This window comes from Schistocerca nitens, chromosome 10 (assembly GCF_023898315.1).
Source record: "Schistocerca nitens isolate TAMUIC-IGC-003100 chromosome 10, iqSchNite1.1, whole genome shotgun sequence".
Taxonomy (NCBI): Eukaryota; Metazoa; Arthropoda; class Insecta; order Orthoptera; family Acrididae; genus Schistocerca; species Schistocerca nitens.
In genome coordinates this window covers 126,340,024-126,362,004 of record NC_064623.1, presented here as the reverse complement: position 1 = coordinate 126,362,004, position 21,981 = coordinate 126,340,024, and the positions used below count along the sequence as shown (strand labels likewise).

Genomic DNA, 21,981 nt, shown 5'->3' with positions numbered 1-21,981 from the left:
CAGAACTGCTACAAATTCGTCGGGCAATAGACCGCACCACTCTAGCTGTCAACACAACTGGCACAGCTAAGAGTATCCTACGACTTCCACATCGCTGGCAACGGGTTATACACAATGCTGGTGACTACTATGAAGGTCAGTGAAACCTTGAAACACGTATCTGTTTTGTATGAGCTGTAAATAAATAATCACCACTATTGAAGTTCCAACCCTCATAGTTATGTATGAATAGGGCTGCAGTTATTGAATCTGAAACAGTGAGAAGTTTAACCCTGCCTGAAGGGTCAAAGGGAAGCTGGTGACTTATTTCAACTACGTTTTGACAGTTTACAATATTATGAAAAAGATAGCTGCTACTCACCATATAGCAGATATGCCAACTCACAGACAGGCACAAGGAAAAGATTCTCAGAATGTGACTGACACACACACACACACACACACACACACACACACACACACACACAAAAAAAATAGGGGCACACTCACCACTGTCTGGCTACTGAAGCCCGAGTATTTCTGACAAAGATCTAGTTCGCAGAAAACTCGCTTTCTGAGACTTTTTGTTGTGCCTATCTGTGACTCAGCATCTCTACTATACGACTAGTAGCAACTGTACTTTTCATAATATTGTTACATTCCATCCTGGGTTTTCCATAATTTGATTTTGATAGTTCATCTGCATAGATAACAAATACAGGCCCATCAATTAACATTTCCTAAAAATCTTCGGAGCAGTACATCTTTTATTTGTACACACACCCCCTGACACAGGGAGTGGGTGGATCCCCACTGCAACTGCACACGACATATCGCACATCACAGAAGCTCCAAGGGGCATGATTTAAGGTATATTGCCCCATCAGAAACTGTTTGGTGCGTCACAACAACAAAATCCAGGCCATGAGCTTATGTTCAAGTTTTTGTTTCTCTCTTCCTGTAAGTGTGATAATTTCCTATTGTGAACCTGCATAAACAGTAAATTCAGTGACTTTTAGAGAAACTTAACAAGCGTAAGTAAAATATAAACTTTGTTTCTGTTGGTACGGCTGTATCCGAGTTCCCACTATACTTTAGGAGGGGGGGGACCATTTATAATGGGAGAGCTGGCCATTCCACACTCCCAACCAGTTTGTCAGTAGCATTTGTGATGTCTGAGCAACAGGTACACTCAACCCTTGCACAATGCACGATTATAAAATTTCTTACTTGTGAAGATCAAGCAACAATTTTTTAGAGATGGATGCCACAGTTCACGAAAAAAAAATTCGATGACTCATGTTTAGTTGGCATAAAGAGTTCAGGGAGGACAAGAACTAGTACAAAAATCAGTAACACAATCGCCGTCCTTGAACCAGCATTATGGGTGAAAACATTCACACAGTTCAAGACATTCTTTAAGAAGACCAACAGGTGAGTGCATCCAAAATTACAGAATAGGTTGAAATAAGTTGCAGGAGCTATCAAATAATCATCAGAAATTACCTGAAGTTCAGGAAAGTTTGTGCTATGTGGGTCCCCCACCTTGTACTGCAGATCAGAAGTTGCGAGTTTGCAGGTCTGGGAGGTGTTTACAGCAAGGTTTTGCAAAGAAGAAAAATTTCTTAGACGGATCCTGACCTGCGACGACATGTGCATCCACCACTACAATCCAGAACAAAAACTAACCAGTATGGTGTGGCAGAGGAAAGGGGGGAGAGCGTCAGTGCAAACCAAGAATCTAACGTCAGCTGCCACCATTCTTCCTACCATCTTCAAGCGCAGTCATTTTGTTAATTGATATTTCACTTTAATGATGCACAACGAATGCTGATTACAACTGTGAGCTGTCAAACTGGGTGAGGGCTGGATATTGCTGCAAAAGATGAGACCTATTTGAGAGGCCATCATCCTCCACGACAATGCCAGGCCCCACAATGCAGCGGTAACTGACTCAAAACTTCAATAAGTGCACTGAACTGAATTTCATCATCCTCCCTACACTCCAAGGCTTATCACCCTGTGGTGCTTTTTTTTTGGGTGCTGACAGAAGCTCTACAAAAATCTTCCTTGTTCAGACAATTTTTTTTGCTTTTGCGTTAGCCACATATGGCCAATGTGGAGCCGGCAGAGGACAACTGATTCCCTGCGAGAGGCCTGCATGGAAGACTTCCACACATTCTTAGTCTCCGTAATGACACACAGTTAGTTGTGCATGCTGTTATGCCATTCCGTCTCCCAAAGCCGAAAAACCCTGCAGTGTAAGACAGAACACAGGTCAGCTTCGGAGGTGCCTAACTCCGAAAGCGGTTTCCGCATCGCCCGTTTGGCCAGCCTGTTGGCTAGTTCATTGCCGGGGATTCCGACGTGTCCTGGGGTCCACACAAACATCACAGAACAGCGGGACTGTTCCAAGGAATAGATGGCCTCCTGAATGGACACTACCAGAGGTTGGCGAGGATAGCACTGGCCGATAGCTTGTAGGCTGCTCAATGAGTTAGCACACAGGAGAAATGACTCGCCAGAGCATGAGCACACATAGTCAAGAGCATGAGATATGGCCACCAGATCTGCAGGCTAAGGATGGCAGCCAACTGGCAAGGAGTGCTGCCCAATGTGTCCTCCATGAACATATGCGAAGCCTACATGACCATCAGCAATTGAGAGCCATCGGTGTAAGCTGCTTCAAAGGCCTGGAACACATCAAGAATCGAGAGGAAGTGACAGCGGAGAGCGGGGGATTCACGGAGTCCTTAGGATCATGCAAAGGGTCCAGACGAAGCTGTGGCCAGGGTGTACACCATGAAGGCATATGTGAATGGACTGCAAGTAGAGGTGGTAAAGGGAAGGACTCCAGTTCGGAGAGAATGGACTGCACGCGAACCGCAATCGTTAGCCTGATCTGGGCCACCGATGCGGGAGATGGACAGCTGCGGGCTGGAAAAGGAGACTGTAATTCCGATGCTCAGGGGAACTATGATTGTGCGCTGGGTAACTGGCGAGCAGTTGCGCATGCGCACGTCTGATCTGCAGTGGTGAGGGAGGGGGGGGGGGGGGGGGAGGCGATCACCAGCCTCCACCAGTACACTGGTCACCGGACTCATCCTAAAAGCTCCTGTCACTAATCGAACCCCACAGTGGTGCACAGGGTCGAGTAAATGCAATACTGAAGGCGCTGCAGAACCATAAACCACACTCCCATAGTCAATTTGGGATTGGACAAGGGCTCCGTAGAGCTGCAGCAGCTTACAGCGATCTGCACCCTAATCGGTGTTGCTCAGACAACGGAGGGCATTGAGGTGCTGCCAGCACTTCTGATTAAGCCGAGGAAGATGAGGGAGCCAAGTCAATCGAGCGTCAAAAACCAGTCCTAGGAATTGATATGTCTCCAGTACAGTGAGTGGATTGTCATTAAGGTAAAGTGCGGGTTGCGGTTGAACGGTACGACACTGACAGAAGTGCATGCCATTACTTTGTGGATGAAAACTGGAAGCCGTGGCTAGAGCCCATGACTGCGCCTTGTGGATGGCTCCCTGCAGGCGCCGCTCAGCAACAACAGTACTGGAGCAGCAGTACGAAATGCAGAAGTCGTCTGCATACAGAGAAGGTGAGACGGAGGGCCCGACAGATGCTGCTAGACTGTTAATGGCCACACTAAAAAGAGAGACACTCAATACAGAGCCCTGCAGGACTCCATTCTCCCGGATACGGATGGAACTATGGGAGTCAACAACTAGGACATGGGAAGTACAGAGTGACAGGAAGATTTGGATAAAAATTGGGAGTGGTCCCCGGAGACCCCACTCATATAATGCAGCAAGGATATGATGTCACCAAGTAGTGTTGTATGCTTTACGCAAGTCAAAAAATAAGTCAATCAGGTGTTGCCGTCTGGAAAAGGCTGTTTGGATGGCAGACTCGATGGACACAAGATTATCAGTGGTAGAGCGACCCTGGAGGAAGCCACCCTGACATGGAGCCAGCAAGCCACGTGACTAGGACCCAACCCAACTGCCGACATACCATACATTCCAGCAGCTTACAAAAAATGTTGGCGAGGCTGTTGGGCCTATAGCTATCCACATTAAGAGGGTTTTTACCGTGTTTGAGCACTGGAATGATGGTGCTCTCCCGCCATTGGGACGGAAAGACGCCATCACACCAAAGCCGGTAGAAGATGACGAGAAGATGTCGCTTGTAGTCAAATGAGAGATGTTTAATCATCTGGCTGTGGATGCAATCAGGCCCAGGAGCTGTGTCGGGGCAATGTGGAAAGGCAATGAGGAGCTCTCACTCTGTAAATGGGGCATTATAGAATCGCTGCAGCATGTAGTGAATTAGAGGACTTTCCATTCCAGCCGCGATTTGAGCGTGCGAAAGGCTAGGGGGTAATTCTCCGACGTAGAGGCTCGAGCAAAGTGCTCGGCAATCGCATTTGCATCGGTACATAACTCGCCATTTATGGTAACACCGGGGACAGATGTTGGGGCCCGGTACCAGAAAAGACATTTCATCCTTGCCCAGACTTGGAAAAGTGCCGTGTGGCACCCAATGGTGGAGACATATCTCTCCCATCACTCCTTCCGTTGTTTGATAAGGTAGTGAACATGAGCACGGAGCAGTTTAAAGGCTACGAGGTGCTCCAGGGAAGGGTGCCGCTGTAGAGCTCGCCGACACGCCGTAATTGCTTCAGTGACTTCCGGCGACCACCAAGGGACTGCCTTACGCCTCGGGCACCCTAAAGAGTGAGGGATCGCAGAGCTGATGGTGCCAGAACTGTTGTAGCGGCGGCGTAAGACTATGTCATACGCACAGGATGCCGCTCTAATTTTCTCTTCGCCTCAGTGTAGGTCAGTCTGTCCAGAGTCTTTTACTCTGATTTTCCTTTCTTTCTGGAGAATCCTGCAGTCAGGCGAGCAAGGCGAATGGTGCTTTCTGCAGTTGACACAGATGGGAGGCGGGGCACACGGAGTATTGGGATGTGACGGGAGTCTGCATTCTCAGCATGTGACGCTGGAAGTACAGCAGGAAGACATATGGCCGAACTTCCAGCACTTAAAGCACCGCATCGGAGGAGGGATATAGGGCTTTATATCACACTGTTAGACCATCACCTTGACCTTCTCGGGCAATGTATCACCTTCAAAGGCCAAGATGAAGGCACCGGTGGCAACTTTATCATCATTCGGACCCCGGTGGACACGCTGGACGAGATGTACACCTTGCTGTTCTAAATTGGTGCGCAGCTCATCATCGGAATGCAAAAGAAGGTCTCTGTGAAATACGATACCCTGGACCATATTTAAGCTCTTATGGTGCGTGATGGTTATAGAATCATCCCCCAGCTTGTCACAAGCGAGTAACTCCCATGACTGGGCAGAGGATGCTGTTTTGAGCTAGACTGACCCAGATCTCATTTTGGACAAACCCTCCACCTCCCCGAACTTGTCCTCTAAATGCTCAACAAAAAACTGAGGCTTCATCGTCATGGAAGATTCCCCACCAGCTCTCGAACATACAAGGTACTGGGGCAAATAAGATCAGCTGCCATCCTTAGCCTGACGTTCCTCCCACGGTGTGGCCAGAGATGGGAACGATTTGGGGTTGTACTTCTGTGCATTGAATTGAGCTCATGATTGCTTAGAGACTGCTGGTGTTTCACCACCGTCAAGAGATTATGGACTACGCTTCATCGCGTGTCATCCATAATGATGCCACCCACTCCGACCAGGCCTCACCCAGCCGCAGCAAAGGCCACCTGGCAGGATGGCCATTGCCAGGAGTCCCGATGCCCCAGAGGGTGGGGCATCTACCCCTCAGCATACGTGGGGAGTGAACGGCGCAGGCATCAGCAGAGTGATCCCCGTGTGGTCAGGGGGCTACAACCACAACGGACTGGCTACCATGCTGGATATCAGGTGTGAAGAAGCCCGCGGTCATCATCGATGCAGAAATCGACACTGCATAGTGCATGGTGGAAAATGCACCCAGGAAGGTGTCCTCCCCGAAGAGATGTAGAATGAACAAGACTGCAATGCAACGACGAGAAAGTGGGCTAAAGATCTCAATGCAATATGGACACGATGCACCTTGTAAGGCGCCCTTCCCCAATTGGCTTGTTCTTCAGGAAAATTTTGAAGACTGGAGGTCAAACCCTACAGGGGACAATCACATGAAGGCTAAGACATGTGAAACTCTTTTTAGTCACTTCATGCGACAGGCAGGAATACCTCGGGCCTATTCTAACCCCCGGATCCACTGGAGGTGGGGGGTGGAATATGTTTGAATTTCTATTTCTGTCAGACCATCGAACAGAACACCATGGGAAGAATTCAGAGTTATAGGGATAGCTGTGGAGAAGCAGCAAGCAGCAGTTGTGCCTGAGAATCAGAAGTAGTCTCCAGAAGCGAAGTGCCATTGCGTAAACAAGCAGGATTTCACAGGTCTGACAACTGCATCAACACCTTTCATAATACTTTCAGTACATGAAACCATAAGGAACTGCTGCAGCAGGGAGGGTCTTTCAATCTGTATCTCATTTACGTTTGTTAGATGTTGACTGCTAAGAGGATTGGCTCACTGCACGAAAATCCGCTTGATTGCCAGTGTCTCCAATAGTGTGATCCTTCCAACTGGAGGCAGGAGCCTTCAGAGGTGGCTTCACCTGCCTTAGGTGATTCTTCAAACCTCAGGTCACACCTGCCTAACACCTTACAGAGGGAAATATCTGCAATTTGGGAGTGTAGCAGTTGAGGTAATCACCCCTCCCTGGGCCTGGCCTGTACCGGAGGGTACCGTATTTACTCGAATCTAAGCCGCACCTGAAAAATGAGACTCGAAATCAAGGAAAAAAAAAAAAAAAAAAAAATCCCGAATCTAAGCCGCATCTGAAATTTGAGACTCTAAATTCAAAGGAGAGAATAGCTTTAGGCCGCACCTCCAAATCTAAAGAAAGCTGGTCCATTGTGATATGAGACACAATTTAGGTCTAATGAATGACGATACAGCTACAGTAGTTTGGTTCGAGTCGTAAGCTTAGCAATTAAGCTTTACCAGGTAGCCATTGCTATGCGTCAGGCGCTCCGTCCATATTTATACGGGAACCTTTCCTTTTTCACGTGCTTCGTATGGTTTGAATCGATTGCTTATTTTTCTTTGATATGATAAGTGCCGTTCTTTGTTATAGGTGTTTACGTCACTCTAGGCTGAAAATGCATTATTGTACTGTGTCATGCATTGTTCGTCGCATTCTGATAATGTGTGTTTACAACCTGTCGCCGCTCACGGCGTGGCTTGCTTTTGTGCACACTACTGCCGCTTACGATAAAAAAGAGGAATTGCCTCATTAGCGAAACAATGGCAAGATACTGCGATTTGTTGTTACTTACACTGCTGCTTTCTTTGATAATGATCAACAAGAACGAAATAATACGACTGCGTATGATAGAAGATTTTCTGAACGAGAGTTTAGCTAAAATTTTTCACCATTTGAAAATCTTTGCAGACGCCTCTTTTGTTCATTACATTCTGCACAGAAATTAGAGTCATCTTAGATTTAAAAATCTAGTCAATTGCCGTGCTTCATTTCTGACTGTATTGCTATTAGGCATAAGAATAATATGAATATAAACATGACATGATGAAGTATATTCTTACGCGTTTACTGTTGTCTCTCATTAGTTTCGTAGTTTATTAGGCAGACAGGATTCAAATGAGATAGTAGCAAACACGAAACAATGCATGGCAAAATGTTTATATTCGTATTATTCTTATGTGAAGAGAATACTGCATGCTATTCACAATTCATAAAAGTTCCTGTAAGGAACCATCTCTTCTCACAGGTAGGAAAAAATTCAGAACGTAGAGTTGGCCATATTGACAAACATCCAAAACAGTCTTGCCAGTCAGATTTTCGTAGTACATCGAAATGCTGCTACATTCGAAGATGAACCATACAGAATTTGTATTTACTTCGTTGGATAATGCATGAAAATGCAGTGGTTGAAACTCGGGGCAGAGAAAAAAGCTCGTCTTCTACCTTTTTTTAAAATTTATTTACTGACAAAGGTTTTGGCGCCAGTATTTATCTTTGTGCCTGCAAAGCATGCCTGTGTAGCATTACATATATTCGACGGCAGAAGTTAGTTGTGGCGGCACCTACCAACATTTTTCAGAACTTCCGCTTACTTTGCACTCGATTCTAAGACGCAGGCGGTTTTTTGGATTGCAAAAACCTGAAAAAAAGTGCGGCTTACATTTGAGTGAATACGGTACATGCGAACCCTCCCTGTTGACCCGGGGCTGGGAATTACATATTACCCAGTCACCTGTTACGTGTCAGACGTGTGGGCTAGCCTTCAGGAGTGCACAGGGAGGAAGAAAAAGAGAATCCTCTAATGCCAGAGATAGAGGAAGGTTAAAGAAGAAAAACAGGGAATAAAAACCACTGGTGGGATTGTTCTGATGTCAGTTACCGAAAATGCGGATCACGTTCCCACATTCCCAAAAGCACCCCAGGAATGTTCCCCAAGACAGGGGAAATGGGGTAGCAAGAGGATAGACATGCAGCACAGAAGGGAAAGGATACGGCAAAGACTGGGGCCTGTGGTAGCCAAGCAGGAAGCCGCTAAAGAGTGGCAAGCCCTCGGGGACGATGCGGGTCGTACACGGTTTGTCTGCCACTGAACACTTTCTCCGTCAGTGTCCACTTGATTCCAAACCTATGGCATCCTTTCGGCTCACCTTAATCAACTTTATACTTACTAGCAACTACTTCACCTCTGAGGGGCAAACATACAAACACATCAACGGTATGGCCATGGGGGACCAGGATGCCCCCTTCCTATGCCAACCTTTTCATGGATCACTCGGCGGGGACTTTCCTGTTATCCAGAAGCCTTCAAGCCACTGGTTTGTTTTCATACAATGATATCTTTGCCATATGGACACACATTGAGTCTGACCGTAAAATTCCTGTAATCTCTGAATACGTTCTCCCAATCAAATTTCACATGGTCCTATTCTGAATACCATGCCATTTTCCTTTATGTTCATCTTATCATCACTGAAGGCCAGCTACACATTTCTGTCCACATTAACAACAGTACTTACATTTTGACAGTTGCCATCACTTCCATGTCAAACACTCCCTCCAACTCAGCCTTGGCATTTGAAGCAAATAGACTTGCTCAGATGCAGACACTTTACAGCAATACATACCATTCTCTTCTCAGTCCTCACTGCACAAAGTTACCCCACCAGCCAAGTTCAAAACAGATTTCTTGTGCCATCACATCCAATCCTGGTACTGCTGATCTCTCCACAACACAACTTTGGAGTACACCACTTGTCAGTCGGTATTATCCTGGTCTTGAATGTATTATCAGCTACTTCGACAAGGCCACGACTTCCTACAATCATACCCTGGAAAGAGATTCACACTATCTGAGATTCGCCCACCACAGTTAGAATAGCTTTTTGTAGCCCTCCCAATCTGTGCATTATCCATGTCAGAACCTATGTTCCTTTTGCACCCACCTCCCTACCCTACAGCCCCTGTGACCATCCTTGCTGTAAGCCTTGCCCTTCGCATCCTACCACCACCACCTTATACTGTGAGTGGCAAAACACACACACTTTCAAAATGAGAGCCACCTGTGAAACTGCACATCATGTACCAGCTGCTGTGTAAACACTGTTTGGCAGTCTACCGCCAAGTTATCAGTTAGGATGAACGGGCATAGGCAGAGCGTGTATATTGGCAACCCACAATATCCTGTTGCAGATCGTGCTCTACGACATCACAGTTGTGATATTGGTGCCTGTTTCAACATATGTGCCATCTGGATTCTTCCTCCCGGCACCTGTTTCTCATATCACCACACGTGGAAACTGGCACTACAACATGTCCTCCGTTCTCACAAATCACCTGATCTTAATTTATGTTAATTTCTTTAGTCCCGGAATTTCCTCACACTAATACTTTCTTCACTGTTTTAGTTTTCTACATATTCATTGTGTGTGTGTGTGTGTGTGTGTGTGTGTATTTTTCGCCCCCCCCCCCTCCCCCCAAATCACATGTAATGTGCTCAGCTTTTCACTCTTAACTCATGCACAATGTTTTACCAGTAATCTCTAACTTGCGTATTACCCTATCTTCCATTTTTCAGCTTTCAGTTTTTCAAATCTTGCCCAGGATAGTCCCAAAAAAAATCAGTGTCTTCTCATACTATCCAATACGTCTCCCTCAATCCGGGGTTCTGAGAGACTTTTTCTAAACCTCTCCAATTCTTTTTTTTTCACCCCTCTTCCTTCCCCTTTAACCCTTTTACCAGGAGCCACCAGCTCAAAAGCTTGCAAACGTGAAACTTTTTGTACGTGTGTGTTCTCTTGCTGCTGCTGCTGCTTGGTGACTAGATTCATATTTCATGTGAGCTTTCGATCAACATAATACATCTTGCTCAACTCAAAATGCCTGAAAACCTACTAAAATATAGATATTCAGAGGCTACACATAAATATCTGCAAAAACTTCTCATACTTACACGTTTGTCTCTGTTTTCCTTCACAGCAACTGCCTTTTTTGCCTTTTCTGCCTTTTTAATGCGGTCAGGATCAATTTTTGGAGCAATTCGCCTTCCGCTGGGTGAAGGCAGTGTGTTGGGCTTCTGACTGGTTACCCCAAGCTTTGTGCTTCCGACAGCTTTCTTGCCCTTGGCAGCCTTACCAACTACACCAACTGCTTCCTCTTCTCTCTCTTTTGCTTCAACTTTATCCAGCTAGAATAAAAATGAGTAGTATACTTAGTAAACAAGATCATCATCATAGTGAGACTCCAAATGCATCCTATATTCTTCTGAAACTGATAAATGACTTCCAGTTTAATCTTTGCTACAGAATGAATTTATTGTGAACTGCTAACTACACCACCTTACTACATAAGCTGCTTATCTCATTTTTCACTGAGAAATTTGTTTGTTTATAGCTATAAAAAATTATGGTCCACATAAAATTGAAGGAGTGAATAAGACCGTAAACTGGAGTGTTTCCAAGCACGAGTTGAAACACGCAGGCTCTGAATTACTATTTCTAACTACAACTACAACAACAGACTGACTAAACAATTCTGAGTATGAAACAATGCTCAAACTTTTAAGTAACTGACTGCTAAGTAAATATTAAGTTAATCATGTATAACTTACTTATGTTCAGAAAAAAATGCTCAGAAACACAATTCTTCATGAACTCTTCAACAAATTTTAGAACTGAGCTGTAATAAAATATCAGTTCTGGCCTGTTCTTTGTTTGTGGCACCGTAGGGTATTTCATTTCTAACTCCAATTTTAATAAGACATATTACACATTATATCATAAGCAGGAAAACTGCAAGGCTTAAAAATTAAACATCCCACAATATTTAGATTTTGCACATATAATTTCTCGGAGTCTGTATCATCCAAGTACATTTACATTCATAACAAATTTAATTTGTATTTTTTACTGATCAGAAAGAAATATCCTGCTCATGCTAGTGTATTAGTAATGAGCACTAACTGTACTGATGATCTTATATAAGACAGGTAAGGAAAGTGCACCAGAAGGGCACAACTTCAATGAACATCAGACTGGTCTAAGTTACAATACATTATAGGAAAGAGTTTGTGCTGGAACACATAAGAACTGATACATTACAGAACCCATGTGAGCCGGGCATTAAAGACGAGTCCTAAGAAGCGGCAAGTGTCCACCACTTCAAGCAGGTGGCCGTCGAGGTAAAGTTCAGGATGAGGGTGGACCGTCCGACGCCTGCAGAAGTGCATAACTCGAGTCTTGGCTGCAGAGAACTGAAAACCGTGAGTCAGAGCCCATGATGCTGCCTTGCGAACGGCTACTTGCAGCCTGTGTTCGGCGACTCCCGTAGTCGTGGAGCTAAATGAGATGCAGAAGTCGTCGGCATACAAAGAAGGAGACACCGACGACCCCACGGCTGCAGCCAGACCATTAATGGCCACTAGAAATAAGGAGACGCTCAACACCGAGCCCTGCGGGACCCCATTTTCCTGTATATAAGATGAACTAGAGGCGGCACCCACTTGCACCCGGAAAGAGCGGCGCAATAAAAAGGTTTGAAGAAAAGCCGGGAGCTGACCACGAAGACCCCACGCATGCAACGTAGCAAGCATGTGATGCCTCCATGTGGTGTCATACGCCTTCTGCAGATCAAAAAAGACAGCAACGAGATGCTGACTTTGGGCAAAGGCCGTACGGATAGCAGATTCCAGCCGCACCAAATTGTCCGCTGCAGACCGGCCCTGACGGAAGCCATCCTGGAATGGAGCGAGGAGACCGCGCGACTCAAGGACCCAACACAAACGCCGCCCCACCATACGTTCGAGCAATTTGCACAAAACGTTGGTGAGGGTAATGGGACGATAGCTGTCCACCGCCAGTGGGTCCGCACTGGGCTTCAAGATGGGGACAATAAGACCCTCTCACCACTGCGACGGGAACACGCCCTCGCTCCAAATGCGGTTAAAGATGGTGAGGATGTGTGTCTGGCAGTCCCTGGAGAGATGCTTCAGCACCTGTGCGTGGATGCAGTCTGGTCCTGGTGCTTTATCAGGGCAATCAGCGAGGGCAGAGAGGAATTCCCTCTCGCTGATAGGAGCATTGTATTTTTCAGAACGACGCGTGTGGAATGATAACGGCGTCCGCTCGGCTCGCTCCTTTAGAGAGCGAAAGGCGGGGGGATAAGTTGCAGTCGCAGAGCCCTTAGCAAAGTGCGCAGCAAGGTGTTCAGCAATGGCAGCAGCGTCCGTGCAGACAGCGCCGTCCAAGGAGATCCCAGGGACACCCATAGGGGTTGGTATCCGTAAATCCACCGGATCCGGGACCACACGAGCGAGGGGGAGACACGGGAGCCCAAGGAGGAGACATACCTCTCCCAGCACTCCTGCTTACGCCGTGCAATAAGACGACGGGCCAAGGCACGGAGCCTCTCAAAGGCGATGAGGGTCTCGAGAGACGGGTGCTGCCTATGACGCTGGAGAGCCCGCCGATGGTCGCGAATAGCCTCGGCAATCTCCGGCGACCACCAGGTACAGCCTTCCTCCGAGGGAGTCCAGAAGAGCGGGGGATGGCAGCCTCGGCCGCTGAAATGATGGACGTGGTTAAGACACGGACCACCTCGTCAATGTCACCCTGTGGGGGAGACTCAATGGTTGCAGCGGAAGTAAAAACCGGCCAGTCAGCCCTGTGGAGAGCCCAGCGGGGTAGGCGCCCAGAAGAATGACACTGGGGCAGTGACAAATAGATGGGAAAATGGTCACTACCACACAGGTCAGGATGCACTCTCTAGTGGAGGGACGGGACAAGTCCGGGGCTGCGAAGAGAGAGATCGATGGCCGAGAACGAGCCATGGGCCACACTGAAATGCGTGGGAGCGCCGGTGTTCAAGAGGCTAAGGTTGAGCTGGGCCAACAAATGCTCCACGGCACGACCGCAGCCATCGACGACAGTCCCACCCCATAGAGGGTTGTGGGCACTGAAATCGCCCAGCAACAAGAAAGGTGGCGGCAATTTCGTGATCAGTGCAGCCAGGACAGGCAGTGCGACATCACCATCCGGTGGAAGGTAAAGACTGCAGACGGTAATAGCCCGCGGCATCCACACCCTAACAGCGACAGCCTCTAAAGCTGTTTGTAGAGGGACAGACTCGCTGTGAAGAGAGTTAAGAACATAGATGCAGACACCACCCGACACCCTTTCATAAGCTGCTCGGTTCTTATAATAACCCCGATAGCCACGGAGGGCGGGGTTCGCATTGCTGGAAACCAAGTTTCCTGCAGAGCAATGCAAGGGAAAGGATGAAGGGTGATAAGTTGGCGGAGCTCAGCGAGATGGTGGAAGAAACCGCCGCAGTTCCACTGGAGGATGTTATTGGCCATGTCTGAGAGAGGCGTGACAGGACTTGGAAGCCAGATTACGCCGCTGGGTCACCTGCTGCCTGCGATTGAGCACCGGTGCTAGCGCTATCCATGGCGTCTGAGGGACCGGCGAGATCGAGGTCCTCAGCGGACGCCAGAATCTCCACCTCATCCTCAGACTCAGAGCTTGTAGGAAGCAGTGGGACGGGTGCCACTGCAAAGTCGGTATTCTTGGGGACTTTCTTCAGCTTCTGCTTCTGTTTCTCGCGTTGTGACTTCGGTGGTTCAGGCTTGGAGGGCTTCACAGGGTCAGTCTCAGGGATGGATGACAACCGTGAGGCCCTACGACCAGGGACTGGCGGTTGTTTGAGCCACTTGCGGATGGCTGCTGTGCCGCTGGTCGGAACGTGCGAAGGGAGGTCCCCAAGGGACCCCTTCCTTGCGAGAGTAGCCGAAGAAGTCTTACGCTTCTCCTGCTGGGAAGGGGGAACTGATGTCCCTGATTGTTGGGGGGGTGTTGCTCCTGAAGTAGATGGAGCAGGAGCAACATGTTGTGAAGTGCCCCCCACAAGCATGGGGGCTGGTGGATGCTGACCGATCCGAGAGCCGATTCGTGGTGATGGGAGAACCGTCATTGCAGCAGCGGCGTAGGATGACGTCATTGCCACAGGATGGAGCCGCTCGTATTTCCGTCTAGCCTCGGGGTAGGTCAGGCGGTCCAGGGTCTTATATTCCATTATCTTCCTTTCTTTCTGGAATATCCTACAGTCCGGTGATTAGGGGGAATGGTGTTCTCCGCAGTTAACACAGATAGGAGGCGGGGCACATGGAGTATCAGGATGCGAAGGACGTCCACAACCCTACACGTGATGCTGGAAGTACAGCGAGATGACATGTGCCCGAACTTCCAGCATTTAAAACACCACATCGGTGGAGGGATATATGGCTTCACATCACAACGGTAAACCATCACCTTAACCTTTTCGGGTAAGACATCACCCTCAAAGGCCAAGATGAAGGCACCAGTGGCTACCTGATTATCCCTCGGACCCCGATGGACGCGCCAGACGAAGTGAACACCTCGTCGTTCTAGGTTGGCGCGTAGTTCATCGTCGGACTGCAGAAGAAGATCCCTGTGGAATATAATACCCTGGACCATGTTTAAACTGTTATGGGGAGTGATGGTGACGGAAACATCCCCCAACTTGTCACAAGTGAGCAACCTCCGTGACTGGGCAGAGGATGCTGTTTTGATGAGAACCGACCCAGAGCGCATTTTGGACAAGCCCTCCACCTCCCCGAACTTGTCCTCTAAATGCTCCACAAAAAACTGAGGCTTAGTTTGCATAAAAGATTCACCATCGACCCGCGTACAGACAAGGTACTGCGGTGAATAATCTCCACTGCTGTCTTTAGCCATGTGTTCCTCCCATGGAGTGGCCAGGGAGGGAAATGATCTTGGATTGAATTGCTTGCCGTTGAGGTTAGACCTCGAACGCTTAGAGACTGCTGGTGGAGGCCCACCAGTGAGAGATGATGCACCACGCTTCATTGCGGGTCATCCGCCCTGATGCCACCCACTCCGACCAGGGGCTCTCCCCACGGGCGCCACCCAGCCACAGCAAAGACCACCTGGCAGGATGGCCTTTGCTGGGAGTCCCGATGCCCCAGAGAGATAGGCATCTACTCCTCGGCATACGTGGGGAGGTAGCAGCTCAGGCATCAGCAGTGCGATCCCTGTGTAGTCAGGGGGCTACCACCAAGAGGGTACATGACGACCCCACCACAACGGACTGGCTACCGTGCTGGATGTCGGGTGTCTAAATATCCATGTACACCATGAGGGCAAAGATGGAAGTGCACAATGGAGGGAATTAATGCCACCCAGAACACACTGCAGTGGATGTGGCGGAAGCTCGATGTAAGTCCAACGCCATGAAAAAATCAGGTGTGCCAGATCTTAGGGCAAGATGGATTTAAGATGCACCACGTAAGGCGTCCTTCTCCAAATGGTACGCACTAACGGAAAAATTTAGAAATGGAGTGGTCACACCCCTGAGGGGACCATCACACTAAAGGCCGAAACAGTTGAGACTCCTTTTAGTCGCCTCTTACGACAGGCAGGAATACCGCGGGCCTATTCTTACCTCCGAACCCGCAGGGGGGGTTCAAGTAAGGAATGATACTCTGCCAGAAAACTATTGTTGATATTAATCAATTTGATATTTCATCTTCTAGAATAGAGAAGTAGGGAAAATTAACTAAAAGGAGCCTATTCATTTTCTGATATCAGTTTTACCTCCTCCGAGAGAACATCCAGGTCCTCCCTCCACAGGTCAGACGGTGACTTGCCCTGAAGAATTTTGTATTCTTGAAGCTTTTCATCGCGCTTTGCCAACAGTTCATCCTTTCTCTCCTTAGTGAGAGTCCACAATGTCATCCCTAAGAGATAGTCATACAGCTTATCCACATCCTCTGTCGCCTCCTCCTGAGAATCATCTGCATTGTTTGTCTCCTCCTGCAACAGTACATAAGATTTCTGCTAGAGAATACATAACTAAATATTTCAATGAGATTAACTAAGTGGCTGCAGCACTCTACCAGGGTTAGAGACAAGTCCAGAAATCCAAACCATAAAATTTTTAATTGTCTCATTGCAAAAAACCTAAATCACCAGAACTAACACACGGCACAAAATCCATTTTAAACATAGTAATAGTAATAATAATTATTATTGTTCTAATCACGTATGAGGCACAGGAAAATGACCGCTGAGATGCCTCTATTCTTTGTGTGATTAATCTTATCTTCATGGTCATGCAGGAGTGAAGAATATTATTTGATCGCCACTTTTTGAAAGTTTGTAAGTAGGATTTTGCAGGGTAATTGGCAATTATTTTTAAGACTCTGCCAATCCAGATTTATCAAAATTTCCCAAACATTCCCTCGTTAGTCAAATTTGGTACCACTCGTACAATCTCCTCTGTATACATTCAGTACTGACCCCCCACCACACACTATCTTCCATAATATTCTAGGATGGTATGCACAAGCATTCACCTAGTAGACTGACTTCAGTTTCCCAGTATCCTGCCAGTGACACAAAGGTGGTCATTTGCCTTACCTACACAACTGAACCTATGTGATCATACAATTTAAACAGAAAGACTGCATATGGTGCACCTATTTACTTGTAAAGATAAAGCCCATTTTCTGATGCTGACACCATGAACGAATAATACAAACATTAAATTTATACGCCAAGTTCCACACACAGGTAGCAAATGTGCAATATATAAAACTTTTATTACAGAATACATGAGACCTCACAAAGCAACTACAGTTTGAACCACAGACAGTGTAATATTTCAGTTTAGCTCACTTTTCTGATACAGGTAGGAAACTAAGCTACCTGGTGGTGCACTCAATAAGCTGATAGTGTCTACTGTTAAATATTAATTTCATTCTATTTGGATTTATAAATCTATCATCCCCTTCAAGAGAATGCCACAGTGAATTCAATTTTTACGGCAGAAATTTCCAAACACATCACATAAAATGCATATTGTATTATTTAGCTTCAAATGCATATATGCTAGTCTCCGTGCACTATTGTGATAGAAATAGTAGTAAGTTGTACTATAAGAAGTGAAATTTCAGTCCAAAGCCAATAGTAAGACAGATCGTTTATTGGTACTAGACAAAAATGTAAAACAGAAGTCAAAAAACAAAGCAATGGTAAGTGCTCAACCAAGTAATCCAGAAAAAAATGGTTCATAATTTTATGCTGTTCCATCAGAATGTTCAGAGTTTGTGCAATAAATTAATAGAATTGAAAATAATGCTTTCAAATCAATTAAATAACACTTCTGTGCTATGTATTATTGAGTGCTGGTGAAGAGAGTATATATTACAAACAGCAAAACTGCAAATTGGCAGCCTACACATGTAGAAAGCAGCTTCAATGTGGTGAAAACTGAATCTTTGTCAGAAAAGGAATAGCTTACAAAAATACAGAACTAAAGACACTAAATAGGGAAAATTATTTTTAAATACCATCCACAGAATTAACAACATTACAAAGCAGAAATAATAAAGACTGGACTTGGCGACCACTATGGACAAATCATAAGTTTCAATATTAAATGTAGTAAGGCCAACCAACTGGAAAGTACATACGAGACCAGAGCTTACAACGATCAGAATATTGCAATATTTATTTATCATTTAAAGAAAGAATCATGGGAGCAAATTTATAGAGCTGGAAATACGAGGGCTATCCACAAAGTACATTACGTTTTGGAATTAAAAATAAATAAAGTATTGGAATTTTTTTTATTATATACAGATGAAAGCCACACTTAAATACTACTACTTTTCTACATAGTTGCCATGTAAATTAAGGCACTTATCGTAGCGATGGACGAGCTTGGAAATTCCTTCGTTGTAAAATTCGGCCGCCTGCGCCTTCAACCACGTGGTTACCTCTTCTTGAAGCTGTGCATCTTCATCAAAACACTGCATAGCCAACCACTTCTTCATTGCTGGGAATAAGTGGAAGTAGCTCGGTGCCAGGTCGGGACTGTACGGTGGATGAGGAAACAACTCCCACTTCACAAGTGGCATTTGCCGTGTGGGCCCGGGCATTGTCGTGAATCAGCAAGATCTTTGAGCCCAACTTTCCCCTGCGCTTGTTTTGTATTGCTCTTCTGAGGTTGTGCAGAGTTTGGCAATACCTTTGAGAGTTTATTGTAGTGCCTCTTTCCAGGAAATCCACAAAAATCACACCTTTTCTGTCCCAAAAGACAGTCGCAGGCGGCCGAATTTTATGACTAAGGAATTTCCAAGCTCGTCCAGCGCTACGGTAAGTGCCTTAATTTAAATGGCAACTATGTAGAAAAGTAGTATTTAAGTGTGGCTTTCATCTGTATATAATAAAAAAAAATTTCAAATACTTTACTTTTAATTCCAAAACTTAATGTACTTTGTGGATAGCCCTCGTATATCTGACAAATTTAATATCTTTATCGACACAAATATTTTGGATGTAGGATTTCCACTTTAAATTAGGAAGTCAAAACTACCTCACACAAACAAATGGATCATTACAGGCATCAGAAAATCATGTGCAGAAGAATCATTCCTCTACCAAGTTATGAAAACCTTTGACATCAGAATTTGATAGGTATTTTAAAAACTATAAAATAATTATGAGGGAAGTAATAAGTGCCAAAATGGAAAATGACAGATACATAAGAAATTCCCCCAATAACATGAAATCTGTTGAGTATTGTAAAGAAACAGGATGTAACGAAACAAACTAATAATACACAGTTGAATGAAAATTCACACACTATCTGCAAACCAAGAAAGGCAGGAAATTCATGTAACAGTTATTTTGTTAATGAACATTTCTCAGGAATAGATAACATACCAGATTTTGGTGTAAAAAATGTGTAGACAATTTCTGAACCACTGACATATCTTGTAAACCTGTCCCCCTCAACTGGAAGCTTTCCAACATGTTTACAAATAGCTAAGGTTAAACCACTATACAAAATGGAAGCCAGAAAGAGGTGTCAATCTATAGACCAGTTTCCTTACTGTGTTTTCTAAAATTCTATAGAAACTCTTATAAAAGACTGTCAAATTTCATAAATAAGTATAATGTGCTAACAGAATTCTCAACATGGTTTTAGGAGAAATCACTAATAAAACGGCAATATTTTCTTTTCTGTATGAAACTCTACAGATCCTAGATAGGCAGGAGCATACCTCAAACCTATCCCTAGACTTGTCAAAAGTGTGATACCATCGATCATGATGAATTAGTAGGAAAGATTCAGAGCTGGGATATTAGGGGAGCAGCCCATAACTGCATTAAATCATACCACCATGAAAACAGCTCAGAGATAAAATGAAGTAAACGGGACAGTCAAAACTAATCAGTCAGATTTATTAGTGGTCAAACAGAGTTCCCCAAGGTTTCATATTGGGTCGAATTCTCTTCTTACTATATGTAAACAACTTACATACTGTATAAACAGTAAGCTATATTAATTTGCAGATGACACCAGCATCTGAAGTACAGGAAGTAGCAAAGAAAACTTTGAAAATGACATTAAGGCCATCACAGAGAAGATAGTACAGTACGTTGATGCAAACAGTGACTATAAATCTGGAAAAAACTGTTGCAATGGATATTTTCCCCACTCAGAATAGGACATCAGCACATCCACCTGTAGAAATAAGGGGACAAAAAAATTGAAAAACAGGGAGTACAAAATTTCTCAGTATATGGATTCAACAAAACATGGAATGAGATACACATGTGGACTATGTGAACAAAAAACTGAGCAAAACATGTATTGTAATGAGAGTATTAAGAAACTGCACGTCACACGATAATCTCAGGATCATATATTTTGCCTATGTTCATTCAGTATTTCATTATGGTGTAGTGTTTTGGGGAAATTGTGGAACTCATCAGAAATCTTTTGGAGTACAGAAATACATTAGAATAATCGAAGGGTTAGATCAAAGATCAACATGGAAGCCACTATTTAGAAAAAATGAAATAATACCGCTTCCATGTATATACACTTGAAAATGCAATTATTATAAAAGAAAAACTAAACAGCAGAAGTCCGAGCATCACCCATAATGAATCTGTACATAGCTACCACACAAGACAGATGAATGATGCACATGAACATCAGACAAACAGCAATATTACAGAAAGACATGCTCCACCCTGGCATCAAATTGTACAATGCACTACCCAAATCGCCAAAAATAATGGAATTAAACAAGCTCAAATCAACTGTGAAGTATTACTTGGGCAAACACAGCTTCTATACAGTAAAGAAATAACTAGAAAAACAAAACTGCCTCACTGATTAAAACACTCTATAAAATGTGTAGAGTAAGAAAATATTGTATTATTTTATCTTTTGTTAAAATTCTGCCTGGGGGGGAATATGTATTTTAATAAATGAATGGTCCAAAATCTTTTGTACAATGTACAATCCTAGATTCACAGGACCAATAAAGTGTATACAAATGAAATGCTCACCAATGATATGGCAACCACAAGTCATTATAAGGAAGTTAAGACTTATCCCCTCTCATGTTCACCCAATATTATCTGTTTATCACAGGCAGTATAGTGCACTCCCATAACACACATGCTTATGAGTAAGGCACTTCTCTAAGAAATATTAACCAAACTTTCATGGTAGAGTTACATTTGAAGCTAGTGGTCTTTAACTGCTCAAAATCTTTACACAGACTTGTCTCCAGACCTTTTTTTTAATTTGAAGATCTCTGATACACCACCAGGTCTTCATGCAGCATGTCAATTTTTCTGTTTTTGTAACAAAGTCCCTGTTGTTGAAATAACCACACCTATGTCCAAACATTTCTAGATGAGTGCAGACCAAAAACAAATTCTTATTTTACAAATACTAAAATGTTGAAACAGAACTGTTTCTATTAATATAGATGCACACACATACAAAATACTGTCTGATAATGTCAATGAAATGTTCTAAAATATGGGTCAGTTTACATGGAGACAAGAAGTAAAAATTTACAATACAGCAACATATTTACATCTCACTCCTATTTTAAATTTTAGTACTGACAGAGACTGCAAACTTCGTGCCTGAGAGAGGGTTCATGGAACCATTTAAGACTATTTCTCGACTATTCAACACCTTGGTCTTTCTGTACACACTCCAATTTACTTTGTTACCATGGTCATTCTAGCTATTTAGTTAGGAGTCAATAAAATATTTTCTTATTCAGAGGAGAAAGTTGGTGACAAATTCTGTGAAAGATCTAGCCACAGTGAAAAATATCTTAGTTATTACGACTGCCATCCCAACTCAGGCGTCATGTACATAATACCCACTCCTCTATTTTGTGGTAACACGGAAAAGGTGCTCTTCTTTGAACTTTTTCAATGTTGTCCTTCAACCCCATAGCACACAGCAATACTCCAGCAGAAGACTGACAATCACAGTGAGCAAAGTCAGTCTAGTATACCTATTTCATCTTCTAAGTTATTTGCCAA

At 44.7% G+C, this 21,981-nt stretch overlaps 1 protein-coding gene across 1 annotated transcript in view; it reads right to left on the bottom strand.

The window, feature by feature from the left end:
- Positions 1-21,981, bottom strand: part of LOC126210389 (DNA topoisomerase 2-like) — a 173,359-nt gene that overhangs the window by 30,748 nt on the left and 120,630 nt on the right. Inside the window, exons 19-20 of the mRNA XM_049939618.1 lie at positions 16,204-16,422; positions 10,524-10,757 (exon numbers count right to left, since the gene is read on the bottom strand). Of these exons, the coding sequence (XP_049795575.1) occupies positions 10,524-10,757; positions 16,204-16,422 (453 nt within the window). The remainder of the gene's footprint in view (positions 1-10,523; positions 10,758-16,203; positions 16,423-21,981) is intronic.